General features: G+C 50.1%; 2 protein-coding genes across 2 annotated transcripts; one reads left to right on the top strand and one right to left on the bottom strand.

Annotated features, from left to right (window-relative positions):
* Positions 1 to 7,319: 7,319 nt before the first annotated feature.
* Positions 7,320 to 8,847, top strand: LOC117836855 (uncharacterized). The gene is made up of 2 exons (XM_072294714.1): positions 7,320 to 7,523; positions 7,627 to 8,847. The coding sequence occupies exon 2, from the start codon at positions 7,632 to 7,634 to the stop codon at positions 8,496 to 8,498; it is 867 nt and encodes a 288-aa protein (XP_072150815.1). The 5' UTR covers positions 7,320 to 7,523; positions 7,627 to 7,631; the 3' UTR covers positions 8,499 to 8,847.
* A 67-nt stretch (positions 8,848 to 8,914) lies between these two features.
* LOC117836863 (auxin-responsive protein IAA7) lies at positions 8,915 to 13,376 on the bottom strand. The gene is made up of 7 exons (XM_034716384.2): positions 12,893 to 13,376; positions 12,425 to 12,766; positions 11,684 to 11,762; positions 10,070 to 10,326; positions 9,684 to 9,831; positions 9,302 to 9,362; positions 8,915 to 9,227 (listed from the first exon to the last, which is right to left on the bottom strand). The coding sequence occupies exons 2-7, from the start codon at positions 12,672 to 12,674 to the stop codon at positions 9,186 to 9,188; spliced, it is 837 nt and encodes a 278-aa protein (XP_034572275.1). The 5' UTR covers positions 12,675 to 12,766; positions 12,893 to 13,376; the 3' UTR covers positions 8,915 to 9,185.
* Between the last annotated feature and the right edge of the window lie 3,977 nt (positions 13,377 to 17,353).

Here is a 17,353-nt window from a genome sequence, read left to right as displayed (position 1 = left end):
AGCAAGGAGTGGTGGTGGGGCAAGGAGCGGCAGAGCTCTAGCGGGAGGGTGTGGGGCAAGGAGCGGCGGACGACGGCGGGGTGCGGCTCAGGCAGTCGGCGGATTTCTTTTTTATTTTTTAATACCCTTTAGTACCGGTTATTTGATCCGGTACTAAAGGTCTCCATTAGTACCGAAGTAGTAATACCGGTTGCACAACCGATACTAAAGGGGTTAGTGAGCATCAGACAAAGACTTGGTGGGGCGCAAACATTGTCGTCTTCGTTTGTTTATTTTGTTTTGTTTGTTTGTTTTTTTTGCCTCATCCAATACGTGTGACCAATGAGATTAAATTGTATCGCACGTCAGTCAATCACTCACGATAGAATCCTGACCAACCAAGTGGCGGCGTCAGTACGTAATTTAAAGAGAAGATAAGGTGTTGCGATGTAACCTATGAGAAAAAACTAATGGACTTGCATGCTTTGGTGGATGGATGAGTCCAAGAATGAACTTTGAACGTTGAATGCACAACAGAACACAAGCAGTGAGAGAGAGAGAGAGAGAGAAAAGAAGATGAAAGCTATGGTCAGCACTCAGCAGCGATGCCTGTGTCTGGCATTCTTGGTGGAGCTCGTGGCACTGGGGTCCGGGGACCATGTCGAAGTTGGTAGTTTGTTACGAAAGCATGTTTATGACGAATGTAGGTAACAGTTCAAAGCATAAACTAGTTAAATGATGGGTGCAAACCTACATCAATAAGCTCATAGCATAGGAATTAGGAAATGATTTCGATGATCTCTGTTTTTTTATAATAAGAAAAACAAAGGGCCATCGTGTCTCAACTAAACGATGAAAATCAGCTGCGGGTCCATGGGCCATGTGGCAAAGCGTTTTATCTGTTTGTTGGTCTCAAAAAAACAAAGAGCTTTATCTGTGCCGGCCCAAATTTGTTTGGATGCCAGCGCAGCCCAACGGATCGGAAAAACTGGCCCAGATCAAACTCTTTCATGTTCTCCCCATTTTGGGCTGCCAAGTTTCTGAATGCTCAAGTCTGATGACCAGCTGCTGTGATGTTTCTTTCCTCTCGTAGTGCTGTCTTGTTTTGGTTTTTTTCTGGGAAAGAGGGAACTGGTTATTATCTCTTTTGTTACTAGTATGCATACAAATACAAGAAGATATTAACTTTTTTTTGTTAATGTACAGTCTGTTTGGTCACGAACTTTGCAATACTTGGGTTAAATAACGTGTGGCTCTTGCAAGCCACAAAAACAAATTCTTAACCAAAATCGTGGCAAAGTTATTAGTAAAGAAAAAACCCAAGTGTCTAAGATAAGTGCCTGGGTATGAGAAAGTGTAGCTTGCCACAGCTATTATTGCAGGGTTGCAACCGACAAAAACAACCATTGAAGTATTTAACAAGTTATGGCATGACAATGTTAGGCTCAAAAGAACATGCCCTGGACAATCTATGTTCAGATCGAGGTCACAGATTATGTTCACTAGAATTGAATAGTCCCAGGCATGAACAATCTATGCATGCACACGTGGTTTTGAGTAGGTTCAGAGGTGAAAATGCATGACAGTCCTTTTCTCTTGTTTGAATTCAGTCTTTTTGTCAGCCGAAATTAAACTCTTCCAATGATCCAATCTGAGATGGAGATTTTTGTTTTCTTGGTAGTGTTTGGTTGGCTCAAATGTAACGTAATATGATTATTGAACGTAACGAATCCCATTACATATGTTTAGTTGCGGTGGTTTGTAATCAATTAACACTGTAATCGAATCCCTTACCTAAATAATATCTATACAAGCTTGTTACCCCTCCTCCCCCACCGTAATCACCCCTCCTCCCCCACCGTAATCAGATGTAGCACCCACACAGTAATCTGATTACGTTACCAGAGTGCAACCAAACAAAGAGGGCAATCACCAATTTCACCGTCAAATACACTGTAATCTGATTCCCTTTGCGTTTACATTACCTCAGCACGAACCAAATATCTTGAAGAGAGAGACGAGAGCAGGCCTGCACGAACGGATCGCGAGCTACGTCTACGTACGAGATACGAGTCGAGTTTGTTGGGTTCCTGCGCGCGCCCGACCCGACTCCAACTCGTGCGTGCGAGCCCACGACCAAAAGCTATAACAACTCGCGCGATCGCCTCCGTATCCGATCCAAACCCGATCACGATCAATCCATCCACAACCAACTCGGCGATCGAGAGGCAGGCGCGCCGGCCCTAAACCCTCATCGATCCCGACGACGGCCATGGAAGACGACACTGCACCGGCGGCGGCGAACACGAACGGCCCGCCTCCGATGACGACCGTGCCGTCGGCGCAGCGCGGCCACAAGCGCGGCCGGGGCGCTGAGGAAGACGGCGACGAGGCCGCGGGCGCGGGCACGGCGCGCGGCTGGCCCCGGCGCCCGGCCGCCGGCGCCGACGCCCTCTTGGAAATAAAGTCAGTGTGGTCGTTCGCGACGGAGGAGGAGGTCCAGGCGGTGCCGCGGTGGAGCAGCAGCCTGATGGACTTCCTAGACGTCGTCCAGGACGACGGCGGCGGCGCGAAGATGGGTTCGGATCAAGACCCCGTCGACGCGGCACCGGGGATGGGCGAGGTCATGACCGCGCTGTCGCGCTCCGCGGCTCCGGATGCTCCCGCGCTTGTCGAAGACGGCGTCGTCCGTACTATCTGCGGGTGGGACCCACCGTACCTGTTCCCGCTCCTGCCGCCGTCGTATATCCATTACGACGTCGAGTTCGCGCACGCCGCGGCCGCCGACCCCTCCCACGGTCCCGCGTCGCCGGAGGACGACGCGATCGTAGATGGTTTCTCGGCGACGGCGGGCGGCGACACCTCCGCCGAGTTCGCGGGCGGCGGCGCACCCGATACCTACTCCAGCGGGCCGTTCGGCTTCGACCTCAACCAGCCTCCGTCTTCCAACGTGTCGGATGACGAAGGCTTCCCCGTGGTCCCGGAAAACGCGGTCGTCGTCGATGGCTCCGCCGCCGCGACGGGCGCCGACGATGGCGGCTCCGTCGAGCTCGCGGCGGACGGCGCGACCGCTCGCCCCTCCTCCCGTGGGTTCGTCTTCGACCTGAACCAGCCATGCCCCGCCGAGTTTCCGGACGGTGAACCTGACCCCTCCGACGTGCTGGACCCTTCACCAGCCCCGGCGGAGGGCAGCCTTGCAGCGCCGGAAGCCGACGAGCCGCCCGAGCTTCCGAACGGTGGCGCACCTGTGTCATCGACTCGTCGGCGACGCTCACTTACTACTAGGCTGTGGGACTGGGCTTTCCAGTGGACTTTGGCCTGGCCCTAGGCCCCGGCTTGAAGAGAAGCCGAAGGTGAAACACACGAAGGAATGCATCGACGAACACAGATGGTTTGCCATGGCGGCTCTCCTCTTCCTCCAGTTAGCTAGGTGTCTCCATTCTCCATGCACACTGTCATCCTATATATCTTTATCGTGTCAAATAGCAGCATTCCTTCCGTGGTGTTTGATTTTTCTTCTTTATCGTGGTTGACATTGTCATCAGCAGCGTTGTGCTCCAGTGGATCAGTATTTTGCTGATCCTAAGAATTGCACATTTATTTTTTTTTATTTTTTTGTGGTTGGAACTTGCAAACATGACATTAATCACTAGAGATTGCATGCTGTTTTGTCGAAGACGACAATGGATATCTTTGAGGAGCATGGGTGGAGGTTTAGCATGCGTTTAGTGATGACATTTTTATTTGTTTAGAAGTCTATGTTGGTCACATGTTCTATCGCTACTAAGGTCCTATTCGACATGACTTCAACTCCAAACTCCATACCGGAGCTGGGTGGAGCCAGTCAAACACCCCAACTTCACCATTTTTTGGAGCAGCCTAACTCCATGGAGTTGGTGGAGCTCTAGTTCATTTTCTTGGAGCACCTCTTTCCCAACTCCAAACTACTTTGAAATGAACCTAGACGTGGAGTTGAAGGGTAATTGCTCACCACTGCCAGTGATTACATAAAAAACGGTTTGCTTCTATTTCCTCCACATCCCGGTGCCTCCCAACTTTGGCCCTGTTTGGCATGGCTCCAACTCCGGGTGGAGCTGCTCCATTCCAGAACTCCACGTGGAGTCAGCTCCACTCCAAAACTCCAGAACTAAAATGGGGTGTTTGGCTAGATGGGTGCTCTCAGCTCCAAAAAATATCAATTTCAGTGTGAATTGCCATTGTTGCCCCCCAATTAAGACCCCACTTGTCATCCTCTCTATCCCATCTTCTTCTTCCCCTGGATAGTTTTTCCAGTCGGGGCAAGACGGGCGGCGGGGTGGGTGGCGGCCTGGGTGGCGGGGCTGGGCGGCGACGGGCGGCGGGGCGGCTTGGGCGGCGACGGGCGGCGGGCGCGACGGCGGGCGACGGGCGGCGACAGGCAGCAACGGGCGACGGGCGGCGACAGGCAGCAACGGGCGACGGGCGGGGCTAGGGCTGGGCGGCGACGGGCGGGGCTGGGGCGGCGACAGGCGACGGGTCTGGGTGGTGGGGCGGCGACTGGCGGCGAGTCTGGGCGGCGGGGCGGCGACGGGCAGCGGGGCCGGCCGGCCACGGGGGCAGCGACGGGCGGGGCTCTGGCGGCGACAGGCGGCGGGTCTGGGCGGCGGGGCGGCGACGGGCGGGGCTCTGGCGGCGAGTGGGGCTCGGGAGAATAGAATGAAACGTTTTTTTGTGTAACCAGTGGCATTGGTGGGTAATTACCCATCAACTCCACGAGGAGGTTCAAAAGAGAGGTTTCTGGAGCAGCAAAAGAGGTGCTCCAAAACTCCACCTCCATTTGCACTACAGCTCCATGGAGTTGACAACTCCATAAAGTTTTGGAGTTGGGATGTTTGGCTAAATTTTTTGATGGAGTTACTGGAGTTTAGGAGTGGAGCCGTGCCAAACAGGGCCTTTATCTCCCTGACACCTCCCACATCCGCCGCCGCCGCCGCCGGGTGCACTCCTGGCCGCCGCCGCCGGTGGCGGCCGGGAGGCCCTTCACTGCCGCCATCCCTCCCTCCCCTCTTCCTTAAATTATCGCCGCCGCACCTCTTCCCAACACTGCTCGCCTCTTGCAGGGGTCGCCGTGCCATGGAGAGGCCACCTCGCCTCGATGAGGCCCTTGCCAGGCCGCCGTTGGCGCTTTCCCACCAAGCCCCCGCTCCCTCCAGGTTGTTGCCCCCTGTCCCCTCTCCTTCTTGCCCTCAACGGCCAAGCACGGGCCTCTCTCCTTCCTCTCTGCCCCGCCGCATCCCACCACGCCACCGTGCCTATCCCACCGCGCTGCCACCCCAACCGCGCCACTGACCCCCATCCAGCGACACCGGCAGACCCGTCCCACGGGCCGCGCCCCTGTGCTAGCTCGATCGGGGCCTAGTGGCGGTGCAAGGAGGTCCTGTCCTGCGCGAGCTACTTGGCTACCTAAGGAAGAAGAAGAAGGGAATAAGAGGATGACAGGTGGGACTATGAGTTGGGGGTAAGAATGACAATTCACCTTCAAAACCCTCTTTTCCAGAGCTAGGGACATCCTGCTAGCCAAACACCCCTCCCACACAGCTCCAACTCCACATGAAGCATGCTTCAACTGAAGTTGTGGAGTGGAGCAGAAATTTGTGGAGCTGGAACCATGCCAAACAGGGCCTAAGTGGTAGGTTGAGCCTCCTGTTAAGCAGCGGCCACCCTATTCTAGTGATAAATGAATCTTTTTCTACCATCCAACCAGAAAAATCATGAGAGTAGAGAAAGAAAAGTTCGAGAAGCCCGGTCCAACATCGTGGCGTCAGGTGTAATCGATGTTGTCATACATGGCTGCCCAATCAGTACCACAACAACAAGAGCAGACTGTACACGGTATGTATTGTAAAACAATCACTATTGAAAACTGAGCATTCTTCCCGAGGCTCAGTACCGGTTGTATTTAGACCCGATACTAATATGAGCATTAGTACTGAACCTAACGAATAATCCCCGAGGACCCCCCCCCCCCCCCGACCCCTTTAGTACCGGATGGGGACTCCACCCAGTACTAAAGGTCACCCATTAGTACCTGGTGAAGCCTCCACCTGGTGCTAAAAGGGGTTCCCACCCGGTACTAAAACTCCCGTCCCCCCGTGTGCTACCCACTCCTCTTAATTATCCCGTCTCTCGACGCTTCCACAACTAAGGCCATCCGTAGGAATTAGTCTCAATGTGTCGCAATGTTTTTTATTACTCATGTTTCTTATTGAATCACTCTTCCAAAAGGAGATGATTTTTAACAAGCATGATTTAATTTTAAATTTCTACTCCCACAATTCCAAAATGTAACCATTTATTTCTATATCTGTCCAAATTAAATCAATTGTCTTAAGTTTGATCAAGTTCACGAGAAAAAGGTATTAGCATATACCCTATCGAAGAAGTAAAGGATGAAAATACTTTATAGTGTACCTAATAGTGCTCCCTTACTTATCACATAGGCTTAGGGCTTGATTTGCTAGTTTAGGCCAATTAATTAATGCATCTCGCTAGATGTTAGCCTAGAGGTAAGCCAAGATTTGTGCACCTCCTTAATCCCAATGCTTTTATGCACCCAGAGTAAATATTGCGAGGCTTTCGAACCACTTTGTAGAGTGGTCACCGATGCTTGCGCAACCTTTGGCAATTTGCAGGAGTTCTACCTAATAAATACGGCGAGGAGTATTTAGGAAAGGGTAACATGAAAATCCACTTGCGTGAGAAAGATGGAGGCCCATCGTCTATCTACGGACTTACGTATCCTTGTTGAGTTGGGTTCCGCACGCGCCCAGCCCGACTGCAACTCCAACTCGTGCAAGCCTACCATAACTTTGAGACCTGCCTACCCTCCAATCTGCGGAGAACACAGGCATCACATACGTACGATCGCTGCCGCATCTCCCAACCAAATCCTCCTATATCGTTCCAGCCGTCGCCAACTCGGCGTCGACGACGACGGCCATGCACTACTAGAGAACTGATCTTCCATCCAACTATTTTTATTTCGGTTGACTTTGGACCTGGGACTAAAGTGCCATTAATCCTGGGTTAAAACTGAGGCACCGAAAGGATACCGATGGGAGGGGCTTTAGTCCCGGTTGTAAAGATTTGGCAGCGACGGCCCCCTTGTCCCGGTTGGATACCCCCCGGGAGGCATGCGGCCCTCGAGGCAGCGCTCTCCACCTTATCTCCCTCCCACAGCCAGCGCTCTCCACCTTATCTTCCTCCCACAGCCAGCGCTCTCCACACTTGTCTTCTTCACAGGTGTTTCCTCTCCTCTTCTCCTCCTCCCTTTCCTCTTATCCACCGGCGCAGTGAGGAGCGGCAACGGGGCGAGGGTGGGCGGCGGCGCACGGGCGGGCGGGCCGGCGGAGCGGGATGGGCACGGGCGGGCGGGGAGGCGGAGGCGGCACGTGGGGATGGGGTGCGGAGGCGGAGGCGGGACGAGCGGTCGGCGGGCACGGGGCTTTTTTGTTTTTTTGAAACTTTTTAGTTCCGGTTGGTAACACCAACCAGGACTAAATGGGGTAATGATTCGGGACTAAACCCTTTTTGTCTCGAAAAATTAATCCAGGTTAGACATTAGAAAGATATGGCCTTGCTAATTGGGATTGATGCTCAATTTTCTAGTAGTGATGGAAGACACTGCTGGCGTGGTGGGGAGCAGCAGCAGCCTGCCTCCGGAGGTAACCGTGGCGTCGTCGTTGCAGCGCGGGCAGAAGCGGGGCGCTCCGGACGATGAGGAGGAGGAGGATGAGCTGGACGAGGCGGACGACGGCGCGCCTCCCGCGCGGCAACTGTTCGAGTTCTTGCGAGTCCACCCGGGCGGCGCCGCCGACGCCGGCGGCGCGGCGGCGGGTGCATCCGCGGCGGGCCAAGAGCCCGTCGACGTGACGCTGAGGCTGGGCGTGGGGCCTCTCGCGGGCGACTACCGTGGAGGGACCGTCGACACGACGCTGAGACTGAGGCTGGGCTCCGCGGCGACGCCGGGTGAAGACGACGGCCGCCGCTTCCAGTCGCACGGCAAGCCTGCCACCGGCGCCACGCTGGGTGCGGCGTCCAATGCCGAGCCGGACTTCGATGAAGGCCTTGTGCGTGATGCTATGGTCGCGGCCTTATTCCACGAGCCGACGTCGGAGGATGAAGAAGAAGGCTTCTTTCCAGACGATGACTTCGCGATGGCTTGTGTCGCCGCCACGGCGGGCGACGGCTCCGTCGGGTCCGGCTCGGACGACGACGCAGCCGGTCGTCCATCCAGCGTGCTGGGCCTGAACGAGCCCTGCCCCTCCGAGTTACCCGACGGCGCACCTGATCCATCCGACTTGCCGGTGCCGGACCCGGCGGCGGTGGACGACGACGACCTTGCAGCGCACGTCGACGAGCGCGGCGTGGCGACGGAGACGGTGGAGCAGCGCCGCCGGTCCTCGACACCGTTCGACTTGTTCTGCAGCCCTGTACATGTTGTCCGAGCACCGGGCGTCCTGATCGCTCTCTCCAGCTAACTGTCTGCCCCGTCTCCAACCTCCACGCACAGCGCCGGTACATTCAGGTCCGGCCGTCACGCACGTTTGGCCAAGAATCCGCCTCCCTGCGTCGCCGGCCGGTGATCGGAGACAATGGATGGGTGCAATGAGACAGCAGCGTCTTCTTTTTCCACTGGGTCAGTGCTTTGCTGGTCCTACTAGAGTAGTAGTATCCTTTTTGTGTTCTTTTCTGTTGCAGCCATGATACATTAATCACTGCGATTACTCAATAGTTTCTGCAAATCATGTGAGAAACTGATGATTGGCAGTATTCTACCGAGGCTGGTATACTAGCCGTATAAAAGCAACTGCAAATTTTGGTGGAATACAGAGCATGAATCTTTACTCAAGAAAGGGGGCATATAATGAACTGAACCGAAGAACAGCACGAGTAATTAGTAGGTTCCAGGCAACAGATAGAATTAGACAGGTGCTGATTCGTCTGAACATTTACATACGGCCATGTCAAATTGCGCCAAACACATCACTTCTCGGAATCTCCATAGGCAGAAACAGAATAATAAGAACATAAAACCCAAAAGGTTGGCGCACCGATGATCCCAGTTCGCCACGCCGATGAACCCTTGGCGAAAGAAAGGCACCCAGGAAGAAAGATGATACAAGCTCAGAAGATGTTTTCTTCTTCACGGCACATCACGGGAGGTGTCAACACTCAGCCACCGCTCTTTTCCGGCCTGATGGTGTTAGCTGCAAGGATAATGAGATGTCAGCAATCTGAAGCCAGGGTCAAGGTAAGCAGCGAGTTGGGAAGAGTTACTCACAGATGAAGAGAGGTCAGATGTCTTGAGAACTCGCAGCCTCTTCACTGAAGAAACAAACATCCTGCAGGAATCCAAGTATAACATACTGTAAGCTTTTCCTGCAGTAAACAAACCTATAAACTGAAGGTGACAGAATTCAACTTTGGGCAGCATTTCTTGGGAGAAGTTTGACAAAAATCTGTGTATGAATAATGGAATATGCAGTCTAGGCCAATCAGATGGCATTTTAAATCTTATCAAGTATATATTTTGCGATCTAACTAAGAGAATAAAGTATTGAGTCTGAAAGCCTGAATAATAGCTTATAGGCGCCACTATCAGATACAACTTTTATATCCGTATAGGTACGTATTTTAAAATATCATTCAAATGCTAAACTTACCCCCAGGGAACATCGCCAACCAGCACCCTATCACCTTCATAATCCTCATAAACTAGAGTGTACTCGCCAGTTCCATCTAGTAAACCTGATATGGCCACCTCTCCCTGTGAACACTCCCTTGTACCGGCAGCTAGAGGGTCTTGTTGTGCTGCATGAAGAAATAAAAGAATTGAACAATTTGAATGAGACACTGACCAAGCAACTCAAACATTCAAAATATTGAAAGCTAGATAGCATGGAAAAGGGAAAATAGCTTTTCATCATAATGTTGTAATTAAGCAAATGGAGCCGACACTCGTATAAGGCAAAGTTAACACATGTTTGTAATAACCTTATATCGAGCAAAGGTAAAAGATACACGAAGACAAGTAGGATTGATCATGTACCTGCAAGGAGTCCACGAAATAGCTTGTCAACAGCCAGAGACAGATTCTCATAGCTATCAAGGGCATTCAGGTCGATTTTTCTACCAATAGGAATACCATCCATGTTAATCTTTACAAATGGAGCTCTTTTTGTGGTCTCTTCAGGTTTGGCAGCCTTCTTCCCATTCTGATGATCAAGGGATGCTTTGCTAGAGGTAGCCAGATTTCTTCTGAATGTACGAACTGGAGGCCACCCGATAACTGGGGCATTAGGAGATCTGAAGTTCGAAAATGAAACAGTGAGATGTGAGAAAGAAGCATAAATAATGGTTACTGGATAAGAACTACAGTTAACAAACAAAGAAGTTCCTGCTAGTGAATGCACAGAGATTAAGATAGATGTACTGTTAACTGAAATATCTTAGGCTTTTTGTTTCTTGGAAATGCTTCATGTTTAAACAGTTTTGACTAACAACTTCAGAAGACTGGTATTAAGATTCTTGAAATTTTGGCTTATGTCGCTTGGCAACAGAAATTTGCAGCAGAAGCAAAGAAAGCTTCATGTATATAGTTTTTCAAACTCCTCAGTACTACTAACAAATGATTGGAAATTAAACATCCTCCCACTAAAAAAAAGTAAAACTAGACTATGCTAGTATTTAGTAGTAGCACAGTTTATTTTTATTCAAAAGAAAAGTAAACACACAACTCATACTCATATTCATACTATGGCATCGTTAATTTTAAGGGTTGTAAACTGTAAACAGAGGCAAAATGGCATGTTCAAATCCAAGCACTGGCCACTAACTAGGGACAAAACAAAGAACAGTGCACAGGCCAAAAATGAATGCACAGAGATTAAGGTAGACGTACTGTAAACTGATACATCTTAGGCTTTTTGTTTATTGGAAACGATTCATGTTCAAAACAGTTTTGAAGTAACAACTTTTGTGGGCTGATATTAAGAATCTTGAAATTTTAAGGCTTGTAGCACTTTCCAGCAGAAATTTGCAGTGGAAGTGGAACAAAAGGAAACTTCAATGTCTATAGTTATTCACACACCTCAGTTCTAACAATGATTGGAAACTTCAAACATCCTTCCCAATAAAAAACATTAAATCTAGACTAAGCTAGTAGTTAGCAGTAGCACAGTTTATTTTTATTCTAAAAAAAGTAAATACAGACCTCGTCGTCTCATACTATGGCTTGGTAATTCTAAGGGGTGTAAAGTGTAGAGAGGCAACATGGCGTGTTCCAATCCAAGCACTGGCCACTAGGGACTAGGGACAAAACAAAGAGCAGTGAACAGAGCCAAAAACAACTGCATCCCTCATAAATGGGAGGAGCTACATCTCCACATCCAGCTCCATGCCTCCATGCATGGCAGCAGGCAGATGCAAACAAGACAACCGGCCCCCGAATCCTGGATGGTTTCGCCATGAATGAGCTGCAGTCCAGTGCAGGAAATGGAACCACCTCCCTCTTAAACTCATGCCGGGGCAGACGGGAAGAATAAAGAAATCACTCTGGGGCATAAACACTTGAACAGGGCTAGCTGCCAACTCTTGCTACTAAAAAGCTGGTAAGAATTCCTCGGTGGAATTTGGCATGTGAGGGGTTATGATTGATCCACACCTTGTCTGGGAGGCATTGTTGGTGGACGCAAGAGCATGCCCTGTAGCTGGAGCCGCTGCTGGGGACCCCTTTGCCTTGCCTGCACGAGAACAAGGAGAAAGAAACAAGATGAGTTCATGCCGAGAACTTTTCACTTTCATTGCTACTGAGTACCGAGTCGAGAACAAATGAAGAAACAAACAAACACCAGGAACAAATGGAAGTGCTGGAGCAGAAAACGAAGATGAAACAGAACGAATTTTGGTTCTCAAAGTTGTGAAGTCTCGACTGCTTGACTCATACTACTTTGGAATAAATGAATTTTATTTTTATTCAATTGCTGAGTTTTATGCAAGAACAGTGTGGTTGGCCACAAACTTAAGCTAGGACAAAATTACCAATCTGTAGACATCTCTTTAGGTGTATCTGAATAACAAAACCCCTCCGAAATCAGACTGTATGCAGAATCTTTTAGGCCTTGATCATGTTCTCTGTAGACTTAGTTTCTGAGGAAGGAAAAAACAGCCATTCTACTCATGTCTGAAACAGCAAATTTTCAAGATATGCAACCTTCACACTTTTCATTTGCTCATATTCATATATGTTATCAAAGACTAGAACTCTGCAACTCTGCTACGGCATCATGCAATGCAACCAGCCAACCAGACGAAGAACAACATTTGGACTTGAATACTACTGCAGAGAAGTGAGAACTGTGGTGCTGTGATTCAGAGAGGAGTGCGTCCAACTCCTACGACATACCTTGTGAGCAGGGGGAGAAAGCTGCTGCGTTGGAGTAGCCGAGGGAGAGCATGGAGGTGTCGGCAGCAGAGTGGTGGTGGTGGTGGTGGTTCCCCTTCTCTCTGCCCGCCGCTCCCCAGGCTCCTCCTCCCCCACCTCCGGGGAGCCCGAGGCTGAGCTGCAGCGTCTTCTCCTCGTCGTCCTGGTCTCTCGGCCTCGGCTCGCCCATCCAGTTGCGAAGAGCCTTGTTGCCCTCTGCTGCCTCCCCCATCTCTCCTCCTCCCTTCCCTTGAAGGTGCCAAGCACGACTGGACGGGACGGCGTGCTCTGAAGGTGCTGTGCTGTGGTGGGCTCTCTTATACCCTGCAGAGAGGAGGAGAGGGATCAAGGGAACAACGTAGGGTGAGTAGAAACAAAACAACAGCTCATCTCGGCAACAAGGGAGAGGAAATCGTGTTAAAGAAATGCAGATGTGAAATCAACAGTGACCTCTGCTCCCCCCGTCTCGCCTCCTTCGTGTTCTATGTCGGGATCGGCTGCTACCTCTGCTCGCCCAAAGGGAAGCGAACAAATGAGCAGACGCAGCAGCTTGCGGCTACAGGAGGAGGAGGAAGAGCAGGAGGAGGAGGAGGAAGCAAGCGATTGCCGTGCGGGAGTCAAATGTCCCCGGGGCGGTCGCCTCTTGTGGACTCGCTCGTGAGCCGCTGGAGCGCAAGCAAAATGGGCAGCGAGCTGTTGGCTGCTAGCGATGGTGAGGGTCAGAGATAGGAAAGGAGAGGAGAGGAGACGGGTTTGGGTTGGGGGTGATTCCACGGGTCTAGGGGCAAGCAGAAACGGGAATGGAGCACGGCACACGCCAACGTGCTCAGGATCATATGGCATCTATAGCTGCTGCTGCTGCCCATGTACTACCATCATGCAGGCCTGCTGCAGCCTCCTGCTTGTCACATCACACAGAGCCTCTGAAAAGGTGGCAGGCGTTTAGTTAACCGGTTAACCCCTCAGCATTAGCGAAGCGAGGTCGGTTAAGAGAGTTGGTACGGTACTTGACAGAGAGAGGACGAGGAGCAGGGGGTGATCAGTCAGCAATGGCGATGGGGACCGGTGCTTGGCTGTTGGCTGCTCGCAGAAGCAGGGAAGAGGAGGGGGCAAGCAAAGCAAGCGACAGGAGACGACAAGGGTGGGTGGGTGAAGGGGATAATTAGGCGTGCAGGCGGGGGAAGATTTGCACGATCCCAGCTTTTGGCCGGCCCCGTGCTACCAGACACTCCCCTTCCTAGCTCTAGCTGCCTAGCTGCTAGTAGCTACCATGTAGTAGCATCATCTTTTTTCTGCTTCATCAGTGCCCCCCTCCTCTGTCCTCCTCTCCCATGGCCATCAGTCCATCACCTCTGTCTCTCTCTCTCTCCCTCTCCCTCTCCCTCTCAGCAAGCATCCCAGCCAGCAACGCGTTGGGCTGCGAGCGCATTGCTGTTGCTGTTCCCCTGCCAGGGCTCGTCAGGAACAGGGCTCTCTTGCAGTTTGAGCAGCCAGCCAGCAGCAGGACTGAAAACTGAAAAGGTTACAGTGCGCAGGCAAAAGGTGACAACAAACAAAAATATGCCGTGCTTTTCCCCTGTTGCCGCTCAGCAAGCAGCTCTCGTGCCCATGGGTCGAAAACGGTTGGGTGCTTGGCTCAAGAAAGCTGCGCTTTTTCTCCTCACTTGAGCTGGCCGGGTCAGCCTCAGCTAGAGCTAGCGCTTTGCCGTTGCAGGCTGGCTCAGCTAGCACTGCCACGCTACGCTCGCCGTACCATCGTGGTAGTAGCTTTGGCAGCTAATAATGGGTGTGAGGATATCAGAAACAAGGAAACTCTACTCAAAATTGATGGTGGCTGAGTAGCAATGTAGTACTACTTGCAAGCTGTACTACAAAGGTTAGACGTCTGTGCTTGTACACAAAGTACTTGTTTCACCTTTCAAATACAAATATGCAAAGAAAAATTTTTCTAAAAGATTATGGTTTATGAAGAGAAAATCTAGTTGATGTCGTGAGGTCAATGATTTGAGAGTGGACCAGGGGTCAGGTGGAGATATATTGCTGAGATACAGTACGTGCGTATATGCCACCACAGCAGAGAAAAAGTGAGGTAGCGTCTCTGAAGACTGAAGATGCTCTGCCAGCCACGAATATCGACTGTGCGCTACTGTCTGTATAGCAAGCAGCAAAATCAGCAGCAGCATATGCTACTCTACAGTGACATACATACCCTCGCTTCGCTTTATAGGGGTCCGAACTTCGATTTTTTTTCTTTCGAAGTGTGGTAAAGGTCTCCCGTGGCGTACGGACGGGATATATTTCCGGTGGTTCTAGCACCTAGCAAATCGCCACAAAAACCAAGGATATATTTATACATTCGTTCGTAAATTTATTGTGTGTGAAAAAGAAATGTGCTTCCTTTTTTTTTTAAGCCACATACGTAACCACGAGAGTACACTTGTGGTAATTCTTGAATTAACTCGGTTTTCTCGAATATGCAGAAGAGCTGCATATCATTGGAATGAAATCTGAGAAAATTATTTACATCAACGCGGAGCAGGATGCTCACACCACAAGCATTAGGCACTACAAAGTGCACTAAGAAAAGGCCACCCACTACTGGTACCCTACTTGCCATAGTCATGTATGCGAGTGTTTGGTAGAGTGGTAAAAGTTTTTTTTTTGCCGGCGGGTATAGTGGTAAAAGTTGCAAGATGGGATTTGGATTGATAGAAAAAGACTTTTAGTAGTGATGCGTCAGTATGCCAAGTGGGCCTGAATTGACAACTTATGCCGCAACAGCTCGATCACGAAATGGCCAAAACATTATATAAGTTTCTTTTTCAAGTGGCTCGGGTTACAATCAGGTTGGTTCCGCACATTAAAAAAAAAACTATCTTACCAGCCTGATGGTTAAGATGTACATCTATATTTTCGAATATATGACGTAGTACTAGCCTGTAGATTAAAATAAAATAATTAACTTTTCTATTTCTAAACAGTACTATATGTTTAAAACCCGAGTATATATTCAAGTCGCAGTTAAGGTTATGGATAAGGTAACAGCCTCGCAACAGGAAAAATTAGGAGGGAAAGGAGAATATGAAATAGGAGGAGAGATAGCAAGGCTTAGGCCTTAGGGTGTGTTTGGTTGCATGCACCACATGATGCATGCACGGATGATCCTTGATTGGGTGGTTCAACCAATTTGCTTGTATCGTATAGTTCTAATTAGAAATAATATATCAAGTGGGATGGCTCCATCCTAGATGAGTTGGTACAATTCACACAACCAAACAAAAGATCATTTTTATTTTAAATCATTTTATATATGAATCAAATGACCTTAAGGTTACGAATATGAAACTTTTATAGCCAAAGCAAATGCAGTTCCCTCCCTAACCGCCGATAGGCAAACAAAAGAAAATGGTGATTTCCAAGGCAGTCGTCGGTGGCTGGCGCCGCGCCGCGCCGCATACACAACGTATCAGCATGAAACCAAGGACGAAGCACAGGAGAAACCGGCCATGCATGCATTATGCTCTTCTGTTGAAAAAGGCACGCACACACACCAAGCAAGCATCACTTCACTTTCCGCATCTGGGAAGATAAAGCCATGCATTTTTCTTGCCAATAATTTGCCAATTAGCTAGTAATAATTAAGCTTCTCTACCTGCGCAAGGCAAAGCATGGTGTGCACGGTGGTTGGTTCGGTTCGGAGGAATCATTGCATCTGCCGTCTGCCGGCGATCCGCGCTCGCAACCACCTCGCATCGCATCGCATCATCAGAGAAATCTTGGCCGGTCGCCGCTCGCTCTCTGCAGTGCACTGGTCCCCTACATCTTTGGGGCAAAAGCTAAACCTGAACGTCGAGTTTTTGCTTGACATCTCGGACCAACTATGGATAAATTGACACCTGCTCTGAAGCAGGCATTGTTGGTAGACGCTAGTTAACTATAAACTTGACATTTCGAACCAACTAAGGATGAATTGACACCTGCTCTTTGACGGGCATTGTTGGTAGACGCTAGTTAACTATAACTGTAACAGGTATCAGGGGGTGTGTAACAGTAATACAGGAGGTGCGTTTTAAGATCAACCTGGATCCAGAGGTAGCAGTGTTTTCTTTCTTAATTTCGCTCATTAACTTTGTGTTTTGATGTTGTTTGGCCTGATCGATCCAGCTCTAACTTTTTGGGTGTGGTCCAATATTCCCCCACAGGCGGCAGCCTGCTAGCTAGGTGGCGCCAACTTTTGGCCGCCCATCCGCATCCTCTTCACATGATTGCAAATTCAATCCTGCTACTATTCCTCTGTACTTGTGCGATGGATGGATGTGCGGTGCACGCTAGGCAACCTGGTGTAGACGCGTACGTATGTACATGCGTCAAGTGCACGGTCGGTACATGGTAGCTATAGCTAGCATGAGGCCGGTCCCGAGTGTCTGCAGACGTACGTACGTACGTACGTGGCAAGAACTACAGATGAACCGTTCTCTGGGTCTTCTTGTCGATGGTCGTTACGTTCATGTTTATGGTAATATCGTATATGCCAAGGGACCAGCAGGTTGCTAGCAGGAAACTCTCAAAAGCAATATCGTAGTACCATGGGAAATCACCGGCAGTAGTAAGCGACTAAGCGTGCAAAAGAAAAGAAAAAGGCCAAATGCAATCAGGAGATCAGCTGATGTGTACAACTTTTGATAGAAATGTTTCAGTTTTAGCTATAATCCGTGCATGGACAACCCTTTTTTTTTTCTTGAAACGAAGCATGGACAACCCATCGATCGCGTGTAGGCGACATGCATGAAAAGAAGCCCATATGCACGCATGCTCTATTGTCTTGATTGCCCTTGACCATCTTTAACTGATCGTTAATCACCAGCAGCAGCCGATTAAGGCAGGCCAGATTAGTAGTATAGGCCAATGCGC

This window comes from Setaria viridis, chromosome 1 (assembly GCF_005286985.2).
Source record: "Setaria viridis chromosome 1, Setaria_viridis_v4.0, whole genome shotgun sequence".
Classification (NCBI taxonomy): Eukaryota; Viridiplantae; Streptophyta; class Magnoliopsida; order Poales; family Poaceae; genus Setaria; species Setaria viridis.
This window is presented reverse-complemented; position numbering and strand designations above follow the sequence as displayed.